The 20,020-nt window shown below is 46.3% G+C and overlaps 1 protein-coding gene across 1 annotated transcript in view; it reads right to left on the bottom strand.

Annotated features, from left to right (window-relative positions):
- Window positions 1–432: 432 nt before the first annotated feature.
- Cdc14b (cell division cycle 14B) overlaps window positions 433–20,020 on the bottom strand; it is a 63,590-nt gene continuing 44,002 nt past the window's right edge. The window contains exons 12-13 of the mRNA XM_013018455.1: window positions 1,568–1,627; window positions 433–597 (exon numbers count right to left, since the gene is read on the bottom strand). Of these exons, the coding sequence (XP_012873909.1) occupies window positions 525–597; window positions 1,568–1,627 (133 nt within the window). The 3' untranslated portion in view covers window positions 433–524. The remainder of the gene's footprint in view (window positions 598–1,567; window positions 1,628–20,020) is intronic.

Genomic DNA, 20,020 nt, shown 5'->3' with positions numbered 1-20,020 from the left:
AGCGAGGAAAACTACCCACAGGAAGGGAGGGCAGCCCGTGAAGGGTGTGGGCATGATGGGCATTAGAAAACACGCTTGGAAATACTCCAAGGGTTCCCAGAGGACAAAGCAGCCTTGGGATGCCTGTGAGCTGATCTCTCCCTCCCTGCCCTCTCCCTGGCCCTCTGGCTCTCCCTCCCTCACCTGGCAGTGGTGAAGAGCACCTGGGGCCAGCCATGCCTCTTCAGAAATGCTGAGTGACTTCGTCTGGGGAGCGGGGCTCCGCTTCCATCACCAGGCTCCTGAGGAGGGTTCTAGCAGCAGCCCTGGTGGTTGTGGGGTGGAGCTGCTACCAGGGAGGCCTTCAGCCGGGCACCTCCATCCTATCATGCCCAGGCCACCGCGAGGCGAACCCGAGCCGAAATCCTAGCACCCGTGAAGAATGAGGCAGAAACTTTTGCAGAGGGCCGAGGCCGGGCCGAGGGAGCACTTCAATGACACACAGAGAGAGTCTCTGGCAGGGGCATGGTGCGAGTGTCCAGAGCCTAGGCCCTGCGGACCCCAAGCCAGAGCAAAAGCCGGTCTAGAAAGGTTACAGCACGCGACAGCCAGCCGTCCCTGAAAACGGGAGACAGCAGCCGCATTACCACCACTGGGATCACTCTGGAGGCTTCTGTGCCGGGACAGGGGACAGGGGACGGGACAGGTTCAGCTGCACACGGGCCAGAGCGCAAGCACGCAGGATAGTAAAGCAAGACACCACCAGCCAGCTCCACTGCCACTCCGCCCTCCACTGCTACAAAGGTACAAGACTCCTCCAGGAACAGGGACAGCAGACATGGGCTGGAGCCTCGGGCCCCATCTCCTGAGGGCCTAGGAGCCCCACTGCCAGCCAGGGCTGAGCCCAAGTCTGCACTCTCCCTGGGCACGGTCTTGGCTCCGGCCCCTTGTGTCAGCAGCCCCCGAGGGCTCTGGAGCCGTTGTGGGCATGCTTCTCAGCTGCAAATGTCGGGGGGTGGGGAGATGAGGAGGCCGTCCAGTGGCTGAGAACATGACACTGAGTAGGTGTGGGGCTGTGTCAGGCTGCATTCTCTGGAGAGTGCCATGTAAGGAAGAACCATCCTGTCTCAGGAGGTACCTTGTTATACATACCCACGCTGGGGACAAACTGGATTTCCTCCACACCACACCATTCTCCCACCCTCTCCCCACTCAAGGTCTTTCCCGGTTTAAAAACACGTTTGGAGCCAGGCGCTGGTAGCTCACACCTGTAATCCTAGCTACCCAGCAGGCTGAGATCCGAGCCAGCCCAAGCAAGAAAGTCCTTGAGACTCTTCATCTCCAATTAACCACAAAAAGCTGGAAGTGGAGCTGTGGCTCAAGCACTGGAGTGCCAGCCTTGAGAAAAGAAGATCAGGACAGCACCCAGGCCCTGAGTTCAAGTCCTGGGACTTGAACACCAAAACACCCCCTCTTCCCTCTCCCCCCTCTGCCCCCCCCCGTTTGGTAATTCTGAGTCTGAGGGGCCGGTGAGCATGTGGGAGGCGGCAGCCTGTGTGGCCTGGCCCTGCAGGGTGGGCCTCCTTACCTGGAGATCTCAGTGTGGACAGAACCCCCATCATCCAGGCACATGTCAGAGCCATGCAGACTTGCTGGCGAAGAAATGAGACATAGTTAGACACAAGGCAGGCCCACCAGGTGTGCTACAGGGGTGGCAGGAAACAGCTGCACCTCCCCGGGACCAGTGTCTAGGGGACTGCACACTGTCCCCAGGCTGTGGGGAAGCACCACAGCCCTGCTTTTGTTCCTTACTGTGCCTCAAAGCGACTGACAAGGATTAACTGACTGAACTGCTACACACCCGGTAGCAGAGATACTGCCCCCTCCATCTGGGAGGGGAGGAAATGGGTCTAAGGAGGGTCCCTGGGTCCAAATCAAACAGTTAAAAGCAGACATGGCCAAGGTTTGGACCCAAACAGTGCAGGCCCCTCAGTCTACTCTGAACAATCCTATCAACCATGCTTGGATGCAGCGTACAACAAATGCTTTACATTTTTAACACATCTTTGACCTAGAACTTCTTTGGTCAGAATGTATACTAATAACCAGCACTGCCCAGTGCCAGGAAAAATGGAGCTCTGAGAATATTCACGCAGTGCTGTGACCAGTGAAGAGCAGGCAGAGGGAGGTGAGGACTCGGGGTGGCCGGTACTCTCTGCAAACGCTGCCCCAGTCACCCAGTCACAGATGGGCAAAGTGAGGCTCCAAAGCGAGACAGACAGAGGAAGTGCGCTGTCCTTGGGACCTGCTGCTCCCACCTTGGCTTGCCTCTTATCCCCACCCCCAACCCCTCAGCCTGGCCTCGGACTTCAAGACACACCTTTAGTGGAAGGAGTTCCACCTCCGAAGTTTCTTCTAAATGCTTACACCATTACAAGTTGCACAGACTTACGTACCTCAAGTATCAGATCCAGGACTAACCAAAAATTGTTATTAAAATTTGTCTTTACCTATCTAAACATATGTAACAAAATAAGTGCCCCACACTGCCTTAACCACTTTGTCTTTACTATCTCATTTGATTCTCTAACTGCTAAAATAGGAACCTGTCCTCATTTAACTGAAGGGTCAGAGAGGGGCGCGGCCAACGACTCCCACGGTGACGGGTCGTGTCGCTCCAGACAGGTCAGCAGAGGCCTGAGCAGCAAGCGTGCACACTGCATAACTCTGGAAAACCCGAGCCCCCCAGTGAAAACTAGATACCATTTGGCTTGGTGCGAAGCCAGCGCTTCACAGACACTCATGACGTCACAGAACTGCTTGGCCTAGGCAGAGCTCCCAGCTGGTGTTCAGGAGGCGAGCACGTCACTCAGCACAGCCTCAGGAGCTCCCTACACGGGGCAGAGAGAGACATGGGGACACACCCACCTGCTGGCACTGGGATGAACTGCGGCATCCAGCGTGGTGAGGGACTGTTCTGTGCAAGCCACCCGGGCAGTGGGACTTTGTTACAATGGCCCTAACAACAAATGTGGAAGGGTGACGGCTTGCTTCATGCTTTAACCTCTGTCCCCCATAACTCGTAACACTCCGCAAGTGAATAAATAGTCAACAAAACGGCTGTTTAATACTTTTAATCACATGATTGTAATTATATAATTTCCACTACTCAGTATTTTGTATAAAACTAGTTACACAAGATTTTCAAATGCAACAATACATACCAAACTACACATATATGCAAAGTTTACAAGGCATTATGAAGCTTTTATCTTAAAAATACCTTCAGGAAAATAAACATTCAACCAGTTCTTTCAGCTTTAAAAATATGATTAGAAATATACATTTTAATTTAAAAAAAACAAGATGATTGATCAAATACTGATTAATCAGTTACATTTTAAAACTTTTAATCATCTGTACATGAGTGCACATTAGATAAAAGTCTGCAAGTTATTAATGTAAAACTGCAGTCCTCCGCTCCCATGAGTGTCTGCTGACTTGATTCTACTGGGCAACTAGGAGTGATTTTTACAGCGCGGGTGAGCTGTCCACCCTTGGAGACACATCTGCAGTGCTTCCACAGCACTGCTCCGATCCAGGGGATGGAGGTGCAGCGGCATTTCATAGGAAAGGGTTATGGAGGAAACACAACGCATTTTGAAGGTTGTTTTTGATGAGATGCTTTCCAAAATGCAGCCCCAAGTTTCAGAAAATGTATCAACAGGACAAACAGTAAATAAGTACACCACTCATTCGCCAAAGGGACGGCTCCCGGAACCCCTGGCACAAAGTGCCCAGAGGAGCGGCAGGTTCGAGCCCAGACCACTCCACTGAGCAAGTGCACTGGCCTCACCCGAGACCTGCCTGGACCCATGCCAAGAGGTAGAAACCACCCTGGGAAGGGGTGGGGGGGGGGTGAGGCCAGCAGGTGGGGAAGGCTGAGGGCATCAAGGCTAGAACTGAAGACTTGTGCAGACAGGCAGAGCAGCAGGTGGCTGGGAAGCAGCCACGCAGACAGGTAAGGCCACCCGAATGAGGCACTGCTGGCCACCCACTCTTCCCACTGGCAGGGGCGCTCTAGCCCTGCCACACTTCCAGGAGCCGTTCCCTGACCCTGGATGAGCTCCATGGGCACCTGTAAATGTTCATCTCTTAATTTGAATTCTACTGGGAATAGCAAACTAAGGCTCTCCTTAAAAGAACCTCTCTGACATGCCTATTTCCTATTACAGAGGAACAAGGTCTTCTGTAGTAAGGACTTGCAGTTAGAAACCAAGATTCTGGGTGTTAGGTTGGTTTCAGACTGAGGGGGGCGCCATTCTGTACTTCCAGGAAGCTCTTCCCGGCTGCCCTGTGTTCCCTCCCGCATCCTCCTGAGCTAGTTAACCTCAGGGATACAGGAGCCACAGTGATGGCAATTCTAAGCAGAAACTTGAGCAGCCAACATAAAAAAGGCAATTTATGAATTTTTATTTTTTTTAAAAAAAGCACTGTGCTTACCAATGAAGCCCAAAGTTGTACTCCTCGCGGAGACCCCAGTGGCTTATTCTCAGGGGCCAGGCCTGAGCAGGGGCCAGGTGGGCAGGCCACATAGCCGCCAGACTGCCGTGCGTGGGGCAGAAGAGCTGCCCTGAGAATCAAGTACGGTTCACGCATGGGCACAGTAGATGGAATGTTCCTCCTCCTACCAAGAACATTCGCCTATTCACTTCCAGAATAGAAAGAGCACGGTTTTCTAATCCCCACGGTTTAAATGCCAGGGCCATCCCAGGCTGTCTGGCACTGGTGGAGAGTCTTCATTCCCACTGAACACCAGCCAATGTCTCACTTGACAACCAGGGCAAGAACCTGAAATGGGGCTCATGGAACGGGGTTCCACGAATTACTGTCTGCACTAATAAACGCAACCTGTTGGCCGCAGTGGGGAGAAGGGCAGCCTGCTCTGATACATTCATCTGTCTTAGGGTGGCTATGGTAGAATACTACAAACCCTCCAGCCTCTAAACAAGGACAGGAAAGAACTGGTTACCAGCAAGTAAAGCCATTACCTCTTATTATGGAAGTAACAAGCATGGTGTGAAATCTTCTTTCCTTATGGGCCCGCGCTGTTTATTTTGCGTTTTCACGTCACAGGCTTGCTGTGTCCCAGGAGGGTGAAGGGTGAAGGCACTCTGCAGAGTTGTATTCCCTAGCCAAAGGCATCGACGCGTTTGCTACTGCGAACAGCCGGAATTCGGAAGAACGGAAGATTGTGTAATGGCCATAGATTGGGGTGGGGGGGGGGAGGGAGGGAAGGTAGGAAGAAGGGAGCAACAATACAAAGAAAGACTCTACAAAGTGTTCACAAAGGTGCATACAAGCTTCTCTTCAAAGTCTGCAAAAGCTTCCATTACGAACTGTTCTCTAGCAAATCTGGGGTGATCCAAGTACCACTTGGTATTTCAACATGCAATATGGTTTAAGTGATTTTTCACAGATTCTTGTCAATAAAGCACTCTTTGGTGGAAGACAAACAGCTTGGGTACGTTACGGAGTGACCATAACAATAGTCATACAGAGAGTAAGGACAAATCAACCAAACAGCATCCCGTAACACAGAGTGCCACATCAGCAGTGCTGGCTTCATCTTTATGACACAGGGGTCACAGGGCAAAAATAAATATGTAAGAACCCTTCATCAGATCCGGCGTTCTTCTGGAAGCCAGCAGCGGACGTGATTGCCATCACAGAAAACACATGTATGTACCGCGTGGACGGGGCAGCCCTCTGGTCGGCAGAGGGCTGCGATATTTACACCTGAGACTACGTACACGTAACACGTACAATGCATCCTTCCCGTTCAACTTGACACAGTTCTAAGAAAGAAGGAAAGCCCTTCAAGTCGTCCGATGGCGACCAAACTCTTGAGTGACAAACTTCAAGGACATTCTCTTCCATGAATTAACTTCTTAGGTGGGAAGCAACTAAGGCTTTTGCAGTTTAGTGTTGTGCTAAACCCTGTTGAAGTTTTCTGTTCCTTCCTTCCTTCACTTCTGGTCTCACTGGGTTTAACTTAACGCAACACTGTTTTAGTCCTTGAAATGGATGGACTGAGGAAGAAAGAAAAAATGTACCATGAAGGTTTTTAAGTATCCTAGAAGTAGTTATAAAGACAAGGAAGGCAACATAATGAAAATACTGACATGCTAAAAATACGTTTTATCATTTTTAATGACAAATATTTGAGAAGACAGTACAATATCAACCACAGAGTAAAGACACACAGGAGAGAAAGGCAGAGCAGAAAAACGTTCAGTTCTGCAAATAAAATAAAATAAACAAACCAAAGAAATAAATGAAAATAAACAGAGCCAGAGGGCAAGGGCGTAGGGAGTAAGAGTACCATAACGCCACCAGAGGCACTTGCTGCAAAGTGCTCCTCCTCCTTCCCTCCTTCTGAGGAGCCAGGCTGTGGGGAACGCGGGAAGAACCAAGAGAGAGAGAAGGGTTACTGGACGATTCCAAAAGACAGAATCTGCTCACAGAAAAAAAAACTCCGGCGTCTCAAGTAGCACGCGGCCCTGCCAGGCAGCCTCCGTCCTAGGTGAACGCGTGGGCTATCTACGCAGGCAGCAGCGCACGCCAGGGCCCCGCTCTGCATGCCAACACCCACCCTGATTTCTGCCCTGCCTCCACCCTTCCCGTCCTTCCCAGTGGGCTCCACTACACATTCATTTCAATAGCAGCTTTTCAGAGAAGGAAAAACCAAAGCAAGAGAATCACTTGGAGGATGCTGATCATTCAGTTTTCAGAGATCCCAACAGAGTATAGAGAAAGAAGCTTCCTTCCGCTCAGCAAGCTAAGTGAGAAAATATCTGGAATTCCAAAGGGACATTATTAAAGATCAGAGGAAACCAAGCATTTATCACAAGAAGGGGAGACCACACCCTGGACTCCTACACTGACCACTTCCGGAGATGATGACAGAGCAGAGAAAGCCCAGCAGCCATGAGACACACACCAAGAGCCCAGACCCCGGCCGGGAGAGACAGTGGTGGCGACGTTCACCAGAGTGAGAGAGAAGTAAATGGAGCTATTAAAAACAACACAAAACCTGGAGTGTCTACCTTCTTACCGCCCTTCCCCCCCCCCAAAAAAAAGCTGTGGGTGTCTGGTGGTGTGGGCAGCTGGAGCACGCTGATTCCCAAAGATACCACTTGAAATAAAAAAGCTGCATGCACGACAAATTTCTTAGAAAATGAGGTGAAGTAACTAAAACGTAAGAGCAAAAGCTTCCAGAAACATGCACTCAGACCTCAGGTGCGTGTTAGCATGTGCGGTGGCTGCTGCAGCCGGGGGCGGGGGGCTGGGGGGGGGGCTGGAGAGCGACAGCGCCAGGCCTGCTCTGAAAGGCTCTGCCAAGGTTGACTTGAGAACGCTGAAATTTGATTTAGCCAAATTATTCACTGGGTATATTAATTCTTACTACTGTTTGTTGAAGATAGGGTTTTACTGTGTATTCTGGGTTGGTCTCAAACTGGCAGTCTCTCTTTCTGCCTTTCCCACGTCTGGATTGCAGGAATGAATGCACTATCACACCAGGCTAGATTTAGTCATTCTTAAAAGAAAACACTAGCCAGGCACTGGTGGCTCATGCCTGCAATCCTAGCTACTCAGGAAGCTGAGATCTGAGAATTGAAGTCCATGAGACTCTTATCTCTTTCAACTAAGCAGCTAACGCTGGATCTGAATCTGTAGCTCAAGTGATAGAGCTAGCCTTGAGCAAAAGTGCTCAAGGACAGCACCCCGCCTTTGTAATCCCCAGCACTAGCACACATGTGCACACACACATACCGTGCACACACAGGCAGGCAGACACGCACGCACGCACACACACACACGCACGCACACACACACACACAAGAACGAAAAGAAACACTAATGTGTGTATGTGGCTCTAATAGAAAGTCTCCATTGTAAAGTCCAGGAATTTCCCTTCTAGACTTGAGCAGGGATGGAGAAAGGGTTACAGTGTCATCCGCTAGTGGTCTGCCCTCTCCACTTCAAGCCCGGCCATCTGCTGCCCTGTGAGCCTGGACTGCCAAGTGCCACATGACGTAGGTCTGAACCGTGGTTTAAGTCCAAAGAGATACACGCGGCATGATTCTCTGCTGTGAGACACACAGCAGTTCTGTCCTAAACAACCACTTAAGACCTCTCCCTTTAGTAAAGGCTCTTTTAGTGAGTTTGGGGTAAAATTCTCCAAAGATGAGGAATCGCTCAGTAAACTGTCAAAAACTAATGAAGCCAATTCAGTGCAAAAGGAAGTTAGTGTGGGGTCCACCTGAAGACGCCTTGAGGAGCACACGGGGGTGTGGGATGCACAGTCAAGTACCTACACGTCAGAGACAGCCACGGGAGAGAACGCAGACCTGCAAGAGAGAAGACCTCCCACCCAGAGCCGCCCAGCAGCAGCAAGCCTGGCACCCTCAAGGGTGACTAGGGGTCCACTGATCGGAAAGGTGTCTGCTGGTTGGTTTTTTGGTTTTGGACTGCTGTTTAAAGAAAAGATTTCAATTCGGTACTTTAGAATTACTCGTACTATTTTCCTCTGCACCCATATATTAATTCTTTCACTACACTCCAACCAAACGTGAATTATACGGAGTAGGATAAAACTCTAGGCTTACAGCCTGGCTGTCTCTGGTTCTCATTATTTCCTAGAAGCTCATGGGTGGGGGCGGGCACTGTACATAACCCCACCTGTTTTTTGCAAGACATAGGTGGCGGTCACTTACAATGATGCAAACCCAGGCTGACATTCTCAAACGCCTGACAAGAAAGGAAGGAGGCTAAGTCGACTGTAAGTCCCAATGAGCTCTCTATTACTTCCTGGCCTCTTAGGTCATCTCTGGAAGTCCCTTCAGTCTCTTTGGTTTAAGCATTTTCCAAGTTCTTAGAAATCACTTCCAGCCAGTCTGCTGGTCAGCCCAGCTTATTCAGCCCCAAATCAACTTCAGAGATCTCCCAGCCTCCTCTCTAGGCCTCGGGGATTGCCCACTGCAATAAGGGACCACTTCTCCAGAGAAACACAACTGGAGGACACGTGGGAGACAGAAAGGCCATGAGAGGTAGACACAGACGGACACATAGCTTCGTGTGCACTCGGCTGAGTTTGTTCAGGGCTCCTGGACTCTATTCCTCTATAATGATCCAAAAGGCAAAAAGGCAGAATTTAAAAAGTAAGAGATGGTAGACAGTAAAAATAATGTTTCCTGCTATCTCTGCAGAAAAGCAAGAAAAAGAAAAAATATTCACTAACTGTCCTACCACCCCGAAGTAAAAATGTGTTATGGCAGATTTGCCTACTCTCTTCTCCTCTCTCTCTCTCTGTATATATATACACATACATATATACGTGTATACACACACACACACACATACACACACACACAAACACACACACAGTCTGCACCCTTTTTTTTTGGTTCTGGTAACTGGGGCTTAAACTTGGGGCCTGAGTGCAGAAAGTCACAGCTACTAACGTATGCCCCAGGGACCAACCCTGACAGCAAGGCCTACAAGTCCAAAGCCTCCGACATGCAAAGAAAAGAAACAAAGACATTGCACAGAACAAGGTAAAATCTGGTTCTGACTATCTCCAGAGCACTTACAGTCTGTTAGAAGGGATCCATTTCATCACAAGCACAAAATTAGTCCTCCATGAATTGCCAAAACTAGGCAAGGAGGCATGAACAGGGAGGAGAATCCACTTCTGAGACAACAGGTGTGTGGTATCTACTCTTCCACTATTTGTTTTCCAAATACATCAAAAATTATGTCTACCTCTAGTTCAGGATAAATGAACCATCCAAAGATGAAAGTGAGCCACTGATTTGGCCTTGGGACTTGTCTGTTTTCTCATCCCAGCCTATACTTAATGGAGTGAGAGCTGATGGCCAAAGATGAGAATAGCAGTGATCTGGGAGAGGACTGTGGCAGAAGACAAGGGGTGGTTAGATCAGGAAGGACCCTCTAACCGACCAACTACCACCTTTCCACCAGTGTGCTTATTGCAGCTAATTCTCCCACAGTTACTTACTATCTGCTACGCAGATAGTAAGGCTACTTTCACACCCTGAAAGAGCGCTTTGGAAATACTTAATTTAAAAAAGTTCTAAGAACAATATTCTCAACTTTTCCCTATCACAATCAGGAGAACATCCTTTCAGTGTTAAGAATTTCCTCTGAACAACAAAATAATACAAAAGCCTTCATTCAGATAATCTAGACTTTCATAGGCAAACAGGTCAAACACACTTGATTAGTTATTTCCCGTCACGGGAACTACTTCCTCCTGTCTTCAAAGAAATTCAACTGAAAACTGGTTCTTGGAACATTTCAGAAGAATAGGATTCTTTTCTCACCTTTTAAAACTGCTTTTCCTCGAAGCAGATCTGGTGGTTCTTTTAGTAATGCCTGCACTGCCAGTAATGTTAGGTTCAGATGTTTTACAGCTCTGAACACTGGACTGAAGAATTACTCTGAAAACAGTTGGAAAAATAAGATTATATTTACTGAAACAACCTATAAAAACTTGACAGAGGAAGGCATTTTGGCACTTAGATAACAAATTGATAGGATTTTCCATAACCACATTTTAAAAAAAAAGCCCCAACCCTGACACATGTTTTTACACCAAGGCCTTGGAGGCTCTTCAGCTCCCTCTGAAGACAGCCAGGGAGCCTTGCTTTGGGGAAATAGATGCCAACTAAATAAGTAAGCAACTCCCAAACCAAAGAAGTCCATCAGCCAAACAAATCTGTAAAAAGAAACTTGAGATCTGTAGTTATGTTTTCAAGCAATATGGGTATAAACTTAGGAAACAGTTATATAAATAGTCATTGGTCAGAGAGTAATGTGAAAACACTACGTCAACAATTTTGCATAACACCTCAAGAATATATTCAAGCCAAAATTCATTTTGTCTAGACAGCATTTACTGTCTAGAATGAACGTGACGTCAGTGGAATGTTGTAGAACCTTCCTCTGACAGCTGATTGCCCAGAAGGCGAATTCATGAATCAGAGAGAACAGATAAATGGCACAGGGAACACCAGATTCAGAGGCAAAGGCCTTTCTGTTTATACCTCATTAAATCCTCACAGGGAAAGTTTCATACAATTTTCAGCAAGTCATTGCTGAAAAATGAATGGCACATACATTGGTATGTCAAGCTTCACAACCTGAAAAGCATTCTGAAGAGCCTCCTGTAACTTGGGAGACTTCACTCACGAGGGTACAAAGGAAGCCATTCCAATAACAAGCAAATCCTGCTTCAAAAGCCTGTGCTCCCTTCATGGCAGCAAATACCAAGCTCTGTGTAGCAAAGTCCCTGTGGTAACAGGGTTACTCACAGGACATTTAGTAAAAGGCAGAACAGCTCATCCTCAGGGAAGCAGTGTGGTTCTGGAGCCCAAGCAGGCTGGAGCTGGTCACAGCCTGCGGCCTAAGGCTGAAGGGAAAGCGGCAGCTGGAGCTGCCCGACTCAGCCTCAGCTGCTTGCAGGAATCGAATCCTGGATTAATTAGTCAGAGTTTGGTTCCACACTTCTCACAAAGCTAGGTCACCTGAAATACTGACTGTTCTAACAAAATACAAACTGTGTGCAGATGCCATCATCCTAGGACCCAAGAAAGAGAGCGGCTGCTCCTAAGAATTAGCTTTAGTAAAATGTTCTTCTAAAAAAATAATTTCTGAATGGAACACATAATAGCCATACCTATGTGTTACAATGAGACAAGTCAATACACGTATACAGTGTGTAACCATCAGATCACAGTAACCAGGCTGTCACTTCAGACATGTATCATTTCTTTGTTCTGGGAACATTCAAAATCCTCTCTTCTCTCAGCTTGTTTGAAATATTCAGTCATCTACCACAGTTATCCCACAGAGGGTGATAGAACAGTAAAGTCAGCCCTCCTATCCAGCTTCTAAAAAGTCACTCTACAAAGTAAGGAGATAGTTCTTATTTGAATCTATAATTTTGCAGGGAGAAAAATCAAACCATCAGAGATGATTCATGGCTCGTGTTTTGAAGCCTTGGCCCAAAGATCGAGAGGCCACGCTCGGCCACACTCAGTCACTCCTCTCCACCAGACAAAAGGAGGGTCCTGAAATCCTACACCTGCTTTTTCATTGATGCTCCAAAATATGGATAACTTCCATGCTTCAAAATCGCTCAAAACCGAATTTCCTCTTTAGGAAGTTGGGAGTCCTCATTTCTTAATTACTACTGGAATGTTTAAACCCTATTCAAAAGAAATTCGTGCTCAATCAAGGCATATTTCCTCAGCTAAGAAGTCAATTTTTTAAAAAGTTTCTTTCCTCTATAACACTGGTATAATAAAATGATATAATTAGCCCAGTATTTCGGTGAGACTTTGAAACTCAGATAAGGACAGAAATTTAGGGCTTAATCACACCGGGAACACTGCCGTTATGTGGAGTAGTAGGTTGTGTCTTGGGTGGGAAAAGCCCCAGCAGCAAGGCTGGGATATCAGAGATAGTCCAGAAGTACTGCCGGACACGGTGGGGGAGGCTGCCCAGAGTGAAGGGTTTCCCTGCCAAGAGGAGCCGGGACTCATGGCCGTCCATCCTCTAAACACGGCCTTCCCAGCCATATTCAGTACACGTACTTCTTCCAGTCTTCACTTACAGTACTCCTCTGTCCTCCTGTCTGCTTGCTAGGCACTCTACTCACTGTTCTCTGCAAATCTGAAGCCCCAGCGCTTCTACGATGCACCACAGATGTACGTCCGTAAGGCACGTAGGAAAACAAGAGTGAAAAGCCTCTCCTACAGTCACCCATGTGACCACCACGTCTACTTCCAAAACAATCATCCACTAGGATAACTATGTACTATTTCATGGGGCCACTGATGCAGGTCTTCCAGAATGATGACGCTCAGGGCCCTGTACCCACTACTGCTCCCACCATAGCCTGTATGTGACACAGGGAAGGCTACCAGCACAGGGACCCCAGACAGCAGCACCCCGCCACCCAGCCAAGCGATGAACAAGCAGGGTGGAGCAGTTAATCCCTAAAAATAAAGCCTCTCTGCAGAGAAGTCATGGCAGAAGACTGGCTTAGAAGATTATTCTTGTTAGCACTGCTGTAACTGAGGAAAGCGTTTTGCTCTGTGCATCCCAAACAGGTGGGCCAAATTGAATGTTTAGGTTGAACACCGCAATGCAGACATCAATAACAAGAGATTATCTAAAAGACAGAAAAGGAATCAGCCTGACAGAGACACTTTTAAGCTGACGGTGGGAAGGGCATGCCGATTAGCAACAACTCCACTATGTGGAACTGACCACACAGCTAATGGTGCCCAAGTCAGAACGAAAGAGGGGGAAAAACTCAAAAAGTCTATTAGAAATACACATGCGTGGATATATGACCATTAGGTTTTCCAAATAAGATAATAAAAGAATCGGCATAAATAAAAATATGCTAAGCAGGTTTTGTTTAATTTTGAAAAGAGTGGCTTCAGCTTCATTTTTTTCATCTTTCTTAGCCATATGAAAATACTCAATGAAACTGCAAAGTACCAGAGTTGGTTGCAGTGGAATTTGGAAGAGATCCTAGAAGGAACTTCCTTGTTCTTTTGTGATTTCCAAGTCGAAGTTAGGACAAGAAAAGACATTCTTGAAATATGAATGAAAGAAAAATAAACACAGCCCAGACCTAAGAGGGTGTTGGAGCACAAAGCCGCCAGGAGAGGGACACATCCTCCTGCTGAGGAGGATCTGAACCCCAGCATGCCACACAGAAGCCCATCCTCTGAAGAAAGAAGTGTCTTCACTAAGGCAGGGGTGGGGACAGCTATTTCAAGGATGGAAGACCTCAAGGGAACACAAACTTCTCTGTCACCACCTAATTCAGACAGGCTAGCTATTGTGGAGAAAGGAGTGGAGCCCAGAGGCCTTCAAGCAGAATCTCCCAAATGCAAAAAAAAGCACACACCGTGCACTTCCCTAGTATCATCTAATGTCAAGGTTTCAAACTGTATGGACTGTATGCCTGAAGGGAAAGAAGAGAGAGGAGAGGAGACAGTCCAGCCTATTAGCGAGGGAAGATGCAGGGAGGAGCTGCTGTACATCACAGAGGCCAGGACCCAGCCTTCACCAACATCAAGGCTGCAAAACCCAAACTGTATTTTGCTGGCTGGAGAGGACATACTGAAGGTTGAGGAAAGTAACTAACTGAACAGAAACCACTTCAATTATCCCAAAGTAACAAAACCTTCTTTTTAATGAGAAAGAGAAGTCTCCAATTTAATGTCTGACCTTATGAAGGTAAGTAGAACATATAAGCAAGTATTTTGAAATAGCCGTTAAGGGTTAAGTAGGCATGCTCTTTTTAACATCCCTGCTATGAAAGCAACAGCAAGGCCTTCCCTCCCTGCCACCACCCCACTCATTGAAAAGATTCAAAGAATCTCTGAAAACAGGCAAATCAAAGCCAGGAGAGCCGAAAGAGAAACACATGCATCATGAAGACCACACTAGACACCAGAAGCGAGTGACGTAGAAAAATGGAATGGACACTTACACAGCAGCTATCTGTCAAAGGTCCTGATGGCTACTGTGTTCTGAAACCATCGAGACAGAATAGCAGGGTGGGAAGAGTGTAGGCACACACAATCCACCAGAGGACAACACTACACAGTGCCGAGGCCAGCACAGCTAGGGGGCATCTGCAAAGGGGCGAAGGGAAAGAACAATGTTCACATTGGGTTGCCAAAGTCAGTCACACAATAAATACATAAAGCATCTGTGATTTCACACCCTAAAAAACCCAGAATAATAACTGGGATGCAAAAGGGAAACAATTGTTGAGGGGGGAAAAAAATGCTGTCTTTAGTTTTAATGATGCATAGACAGGTGACAGGCAGGCCGGTTGCTGGTGACCGACCCGCAATCCTGACCACCTGGAGGCTGAGATGAGGAGGACAGTGGGAGAGGCCAGCCCAGGCCTACAAAAGAGAGACACTCTCAACCACCACTGGGCACAGTGGTACAACGCTGTCATCCCAGCTACTTGGAAGTACAATGGCTCCAGGCCAGCCCAGGCTAAAACCAAAAACCAAAACACAGACTCCACTTCAGCTGGAGAAGCTGGTGTGGTAGTGTGCACCTGTTACGCCTTCTATAACCAGAAGCTCAATAGGCAGATTGTAGTCCAGGTGCAGCCCCATATAAAAAGCAAGATCCTATCTGAAAATAAACAGTGCTAAAAAAAAAAATTTTTTTTTTTTTTTGTCCGGTTGTGGGGCCTGAACTCTGGGCCTGGGCGCTGTCCCTCAGCTCTTTAGCTCAAGGCCAGTGCTCTACCACTTGAGCTACAGTGCCACTTCCAGCTTTTTTCTTTTTGCTAATGTGTTGCTCAGGAATCCAACCTAGGGCCTCTGGCATGCAAGGTAAGCGCTCTACCACTGAGCCACCTTCCCAGCCCCTAAAAAAAATTTTTTTAAGGGCTGGAGGCACAGCGCAAGTGATAGAGCACCTGCTAATTAAGTGATAGGTCCTGTGTTCAAATGCCAGTAATAAATTTCAAAAAAAAAAATTAAGGGGTAATCTCTAGTTGAATTATCTGCCCCATGTTAACTGAATTTCACAGTACTGAAATTATAGCAAAATGCATAAATATATACAAACATACACAAAGAAAACTAAAACTAAACCAAACCACTGTGGGAAACAGAAGTGGAAAAAAATGGAAGGGGACAAAACCCCAGCTACTTTACATAAAAGATCACTGGATGCACAATTATGAATGAACATAGAATTCGAGCTTCACAATGAAATCACACTCTTAAGCCATCCAAGAGTTTATATGCACTGCAACTTTGGCAACATGGATATTACAGGGTATATAAGTATACCGAACCTGGGCAACAAATCTCACTAATCACGTTATATATTCTTTGTTTTCCTCATGTAATCCAAAGTAGTGTGCAGCTCAGTATTTCTTTTCTTTTTTGCACTAGTCCTCGGCTTGAACTCAGGGCCTAGGTACTGTCCTGCTTCATTTGCTCAAGACTAGTGCTCTACTTGAGCCACAGCTTTACTTCCAACTTTCAGGTGGTTAACTGGGAGTGAGTCTCACGGACTTTCCTTCCTGGACTGGCTTTGAACCATGATCCTCACCTCTGCCTCCAGCACAGCCAGGATTACAGGTGTGAGCCACCAGTTCCCGGCAAACTCGGTTTCTTGCTTCACAGGTCTGGGTTCCCCCTGCAAGGAGCTCCTTCCACACACAGGCACATCCAAATTGTTACCATGACCCTTCCGCAACCTGATTCAGAGGTTCTCCTGAGTGTTTGTTATATGCCAGTACTGGGGCTGCTCAAACTGGAAATGACTAGTTTTGCCAATGGACCTTTTTTCTTGACCTTATCATTAGTACCAGCTATAAGCACAGTCTATGTGGAAAAGGATTATAGTAAACCATGGCCTATAAATAAAACCTAACTTCATTTTGCAAGTTCTACTTTGTACCTCATTTTAATCTTCTTGCAAAATAACATACTGCCAGATTTCATAATAGTATATTAATATATACTATATACTATTAATAACAGAACAGTTTAGAAACACACTAGAGAGCTCAACCCATCCCAACCTTCATTTGTAGCTGCTGAATGACCTGTTACCCTATAGTTGAAATGGAGTGAGTCAACATGCCTGTGTTATCTATTTTTACTTATTCCCTAGTTAAAAGCTCATGATGTAAAATTATTTTCCACTGTTGAAACATTTAAGAGGCACTTAAGGGATTTTCCAGACTAATTACATCTATCTTGTCCTTATTACTAAGTAGGGTACATCGCCCGTCTTCATGCGTCATTCGTGTAATCCTAAGAGACCAGCGCACACACTACAGCACAGCACCATGGCTTACGCTACAGGCACTGCCAATCCATCTTAGCACCTATGATGCTGCCATCCAGTCCTGCAGATCACATCAATGCTGTTTCCACAGGATTCACTAGCTTATGCTACTGCCAATCAATCTTAGCACATATGATGCTGCCATCCAGTCCTGCAGACCAACTGCCAATCCATCTTAGCACACATGATGCTGCCATCCAGTCCTGCAGACCACATCAGTGGCTGTTTCTACAGGATTCACTAGCTCCTGGAAGTCAGCGTCGGACAGGCTCTCTGAAGACAGGGCTATTTGATAATTTCTAAGACCTCTTCAGATGAAGAAAACAATCACTGAAACACTGCCTAAGGATCACCAGTACTTGTGTATTTATCACAATCTCCCCTTTTTGCAGGTGTCTTTTTAAGACTAAGTAACAACACAACAGCAAAATAACATATCCATAGTGATGGATGTTAAAACTGGGAGCAGACTGAATTTAGATTCTCAAACCCAAGCTGGTATTGACCTCTCTTAGAGGGGCCTTTTATGCTACATTACCAAGAAAGACTTGGCAGGGAAAGGAGAGAAACTTCTGACTCTCGTTCCTAGGGCCAAAAGAGCCAAAGGTAAGAGCTAAACTGGATGATTACCACAGCAAAGAGAGCTGGGGAAAGCAGGTAGGGATATCCACCAGCGTGCGACCGAGGAGGAGAGGGGAAGTTCTGGGCACCCTCTCCAACCTCAGGGTTCCTAATCTCTAATTAGAGACCAGACATATTTGATACCTATGCTTGCTTCTTTAACAGTGTGGCTTAGGTCTGTTAATTCTGTATGAGGAAAAAGAAGACAACTCGGGGCTATTTTATTATTTTTAGGAAATTACAAAAGGATCAGGAGTTGAACTCAAGGCCTCAAATATTCTGGGCAAGTGCTCTTACCTCTTCAATTATGCCTCAAGACCTCCCTCCTCTCCCCGCCTCCCCCCACCCCCTTCCTTCTTTCTGTTTTGGTATCAGTCCTGGGACTTGAACTTAGGGTCTGGGCACTGTCCCTGAGCTTTGTTGCTCAAGACTAGTGCTCTATCACTTGAACCACAGCTCTACTTCCAACTTTTTTGGTACTTACTTCGAGAGTCTCATGAAGCCAAGTACAGGTGGCACACGCCTGTAGTTCTAGCTATTCAGGAGGCTGATAGTTGGTAAGGTTCAAGGCCAGCCTGGGCAGCAAAGTCTGTGAGACTCATCTCCAATTAACCACCAAAAGAGCTGGTAGTGGTGGGTACCCTCCTGCTTTTCCCATTCTCTCTGCTATGGTGACCATCCAGTTTTGCTCTTATGGTTGGCTCTTTTGGCCCTAGGAGCCTGTGGTGTACGTGTTGTTTTTCTCCTTTTAAACAATATTTTAAATGCTGAGGAGTCACACCTTTGGGTTCTTCCCCGAGTCCCCTAAGTGCATCCTCCTTAGTCTGACTGTTGTGGCATTTCTTAATACGGTCTTACCTATACGCCCAGTCCAATCAGGTATGTGGTCTACTATGTACGCTTCTCACGTCGCTAGAATGACAGGTCTGTACTACTGTGCCCAGTACAGTCCTTCTGCTCTTCAACCTAAGCAGCTAGGATTATAGGCATGAGCCACTAACATCTAGCTTTTGTCCTTTTTCCTTTTACCATTTTATTCAATTTTAGTCCAAAAGTGAAGTACTTTTTATGTAATAATGCACAGAGCATTATTATTTTTTTAGGGAGCAAAGTTTGGTATAACTAGAAACTAAACAATGGCATAGAAGACCCATCTTTCTTCCCCAGTCTTTGCTAATTACTTGGGTTTTCCTGTAGTACTGGGGCTCAAAGCTAGTACCTCATACAAGTGCTTGGCCACTAAGCTTACACTCCCAGCCCTTTAGTTACTTTTATCCAGCCACTACTCATTATCCTGGACTTCCATCCCAGAGAACATCGCGTATCCTGGGGAACAGAATTGACACCTAGGGTCATCTGCTAGTTCTCCAAAGATACATTTTAAATCTTCATTTATATTACTACACACTAATCAGCTATGCATTTTATAATCTCTACTTCCCTAGAAATGAGCACCAAGCTGATTTGAACTCAATACATTCCTGAGATTAGTGGAGAAAGTAACTGAAGGAAATTTCATGTAAGTTCATTCACAAGAACTTTTGATCGAGCTGAATCTGCATCCCCTGACTCCTAACCAGATGCTCAAACAACTAAGAAATGAACTGATGATATAGACTCTTAAAAACATAATTGGGCACAGCTAAAAGCCACCCACAAAAGCATGGATTTTCTTGAGTTTGTAATTCAAAGACTGCTTCCTATACCAACAGTGTCTGCACCACAGGGAAGCTGGATGGGAATGTGGACTCCCGGATCCTATCCCAGATACGCCAAGTGACAGTAAGAGACACTATAATCAACCAGTGACTCAGAGGCACAGCCAAGTCAGAGAAGCACTGCTTGTGGGTAACACCTACTTTCCCCTATCATGTCTAGAATTAATTTCAAGGTACTTATGGTTTAAATAAAAAGAACTATTAGGCCAAATGGCACTGACGTTAAAATACATCACAAAGTGTATATGCAATAAATTATACAAAAGGCTCATTTACAAAGTGGTCCAATCAGCTGTGTCTCTCAGCTGCAAAGAGAATTCCTAATAAATGTCCTAACTCATAACTGACATCCTGTATTCATTCACTTGTATTTTATAAGAGAAAACATTCTTTGCTTTAGGTTTAACATGATGACACTTGCCTTATGCACAATTCTACTTGAGAACTCAAAATTATGGCATATTAATTCCATATGACAAAATATTCACCAAGTAAAATGACCTAAATCCATTACTCCTTCTCCACAAAGAAGGCTGGAAATGTGGTTTCCCCACAGTGAAGGGGAGGTTCGTGGAAGGAAATGACCCAGTGGCACAGATGGGAAGTCTACAAAAACATCACTGGCTACGTATTTTAATTCTCCATATTTCCTACCAACACTGAATGTCTCATGGAGCTGCCTCCAAATTAACCCACATAGATTAGAATGTACACGTGAACCTGAACATACCCATAAAACCATAAAACTTCCTACATGC

The sequence above is a fragment of the Dipodomys ordii genome, unplaced genomic scaffold (assembly GCF_000151885.1).
Source record: "Dipodomys ordii isolate 6190 unplaced genomic scaffold, Dord_2.0 Scaffold40, whole genome shotgun sequence".
In the NCBI taxonomy this organism is placed as follows: domain Eukaryota; kingdom Metazoa; phylum Chordata; class Mammalia; order Rodentia; family Heteromyidae; genus Dipodomys; species Dipodomys ordii.
Note: the sequence above shows the minus strand (reverse complement) of the source record. Positions and strands in the feature narration are given on the sequence as shown.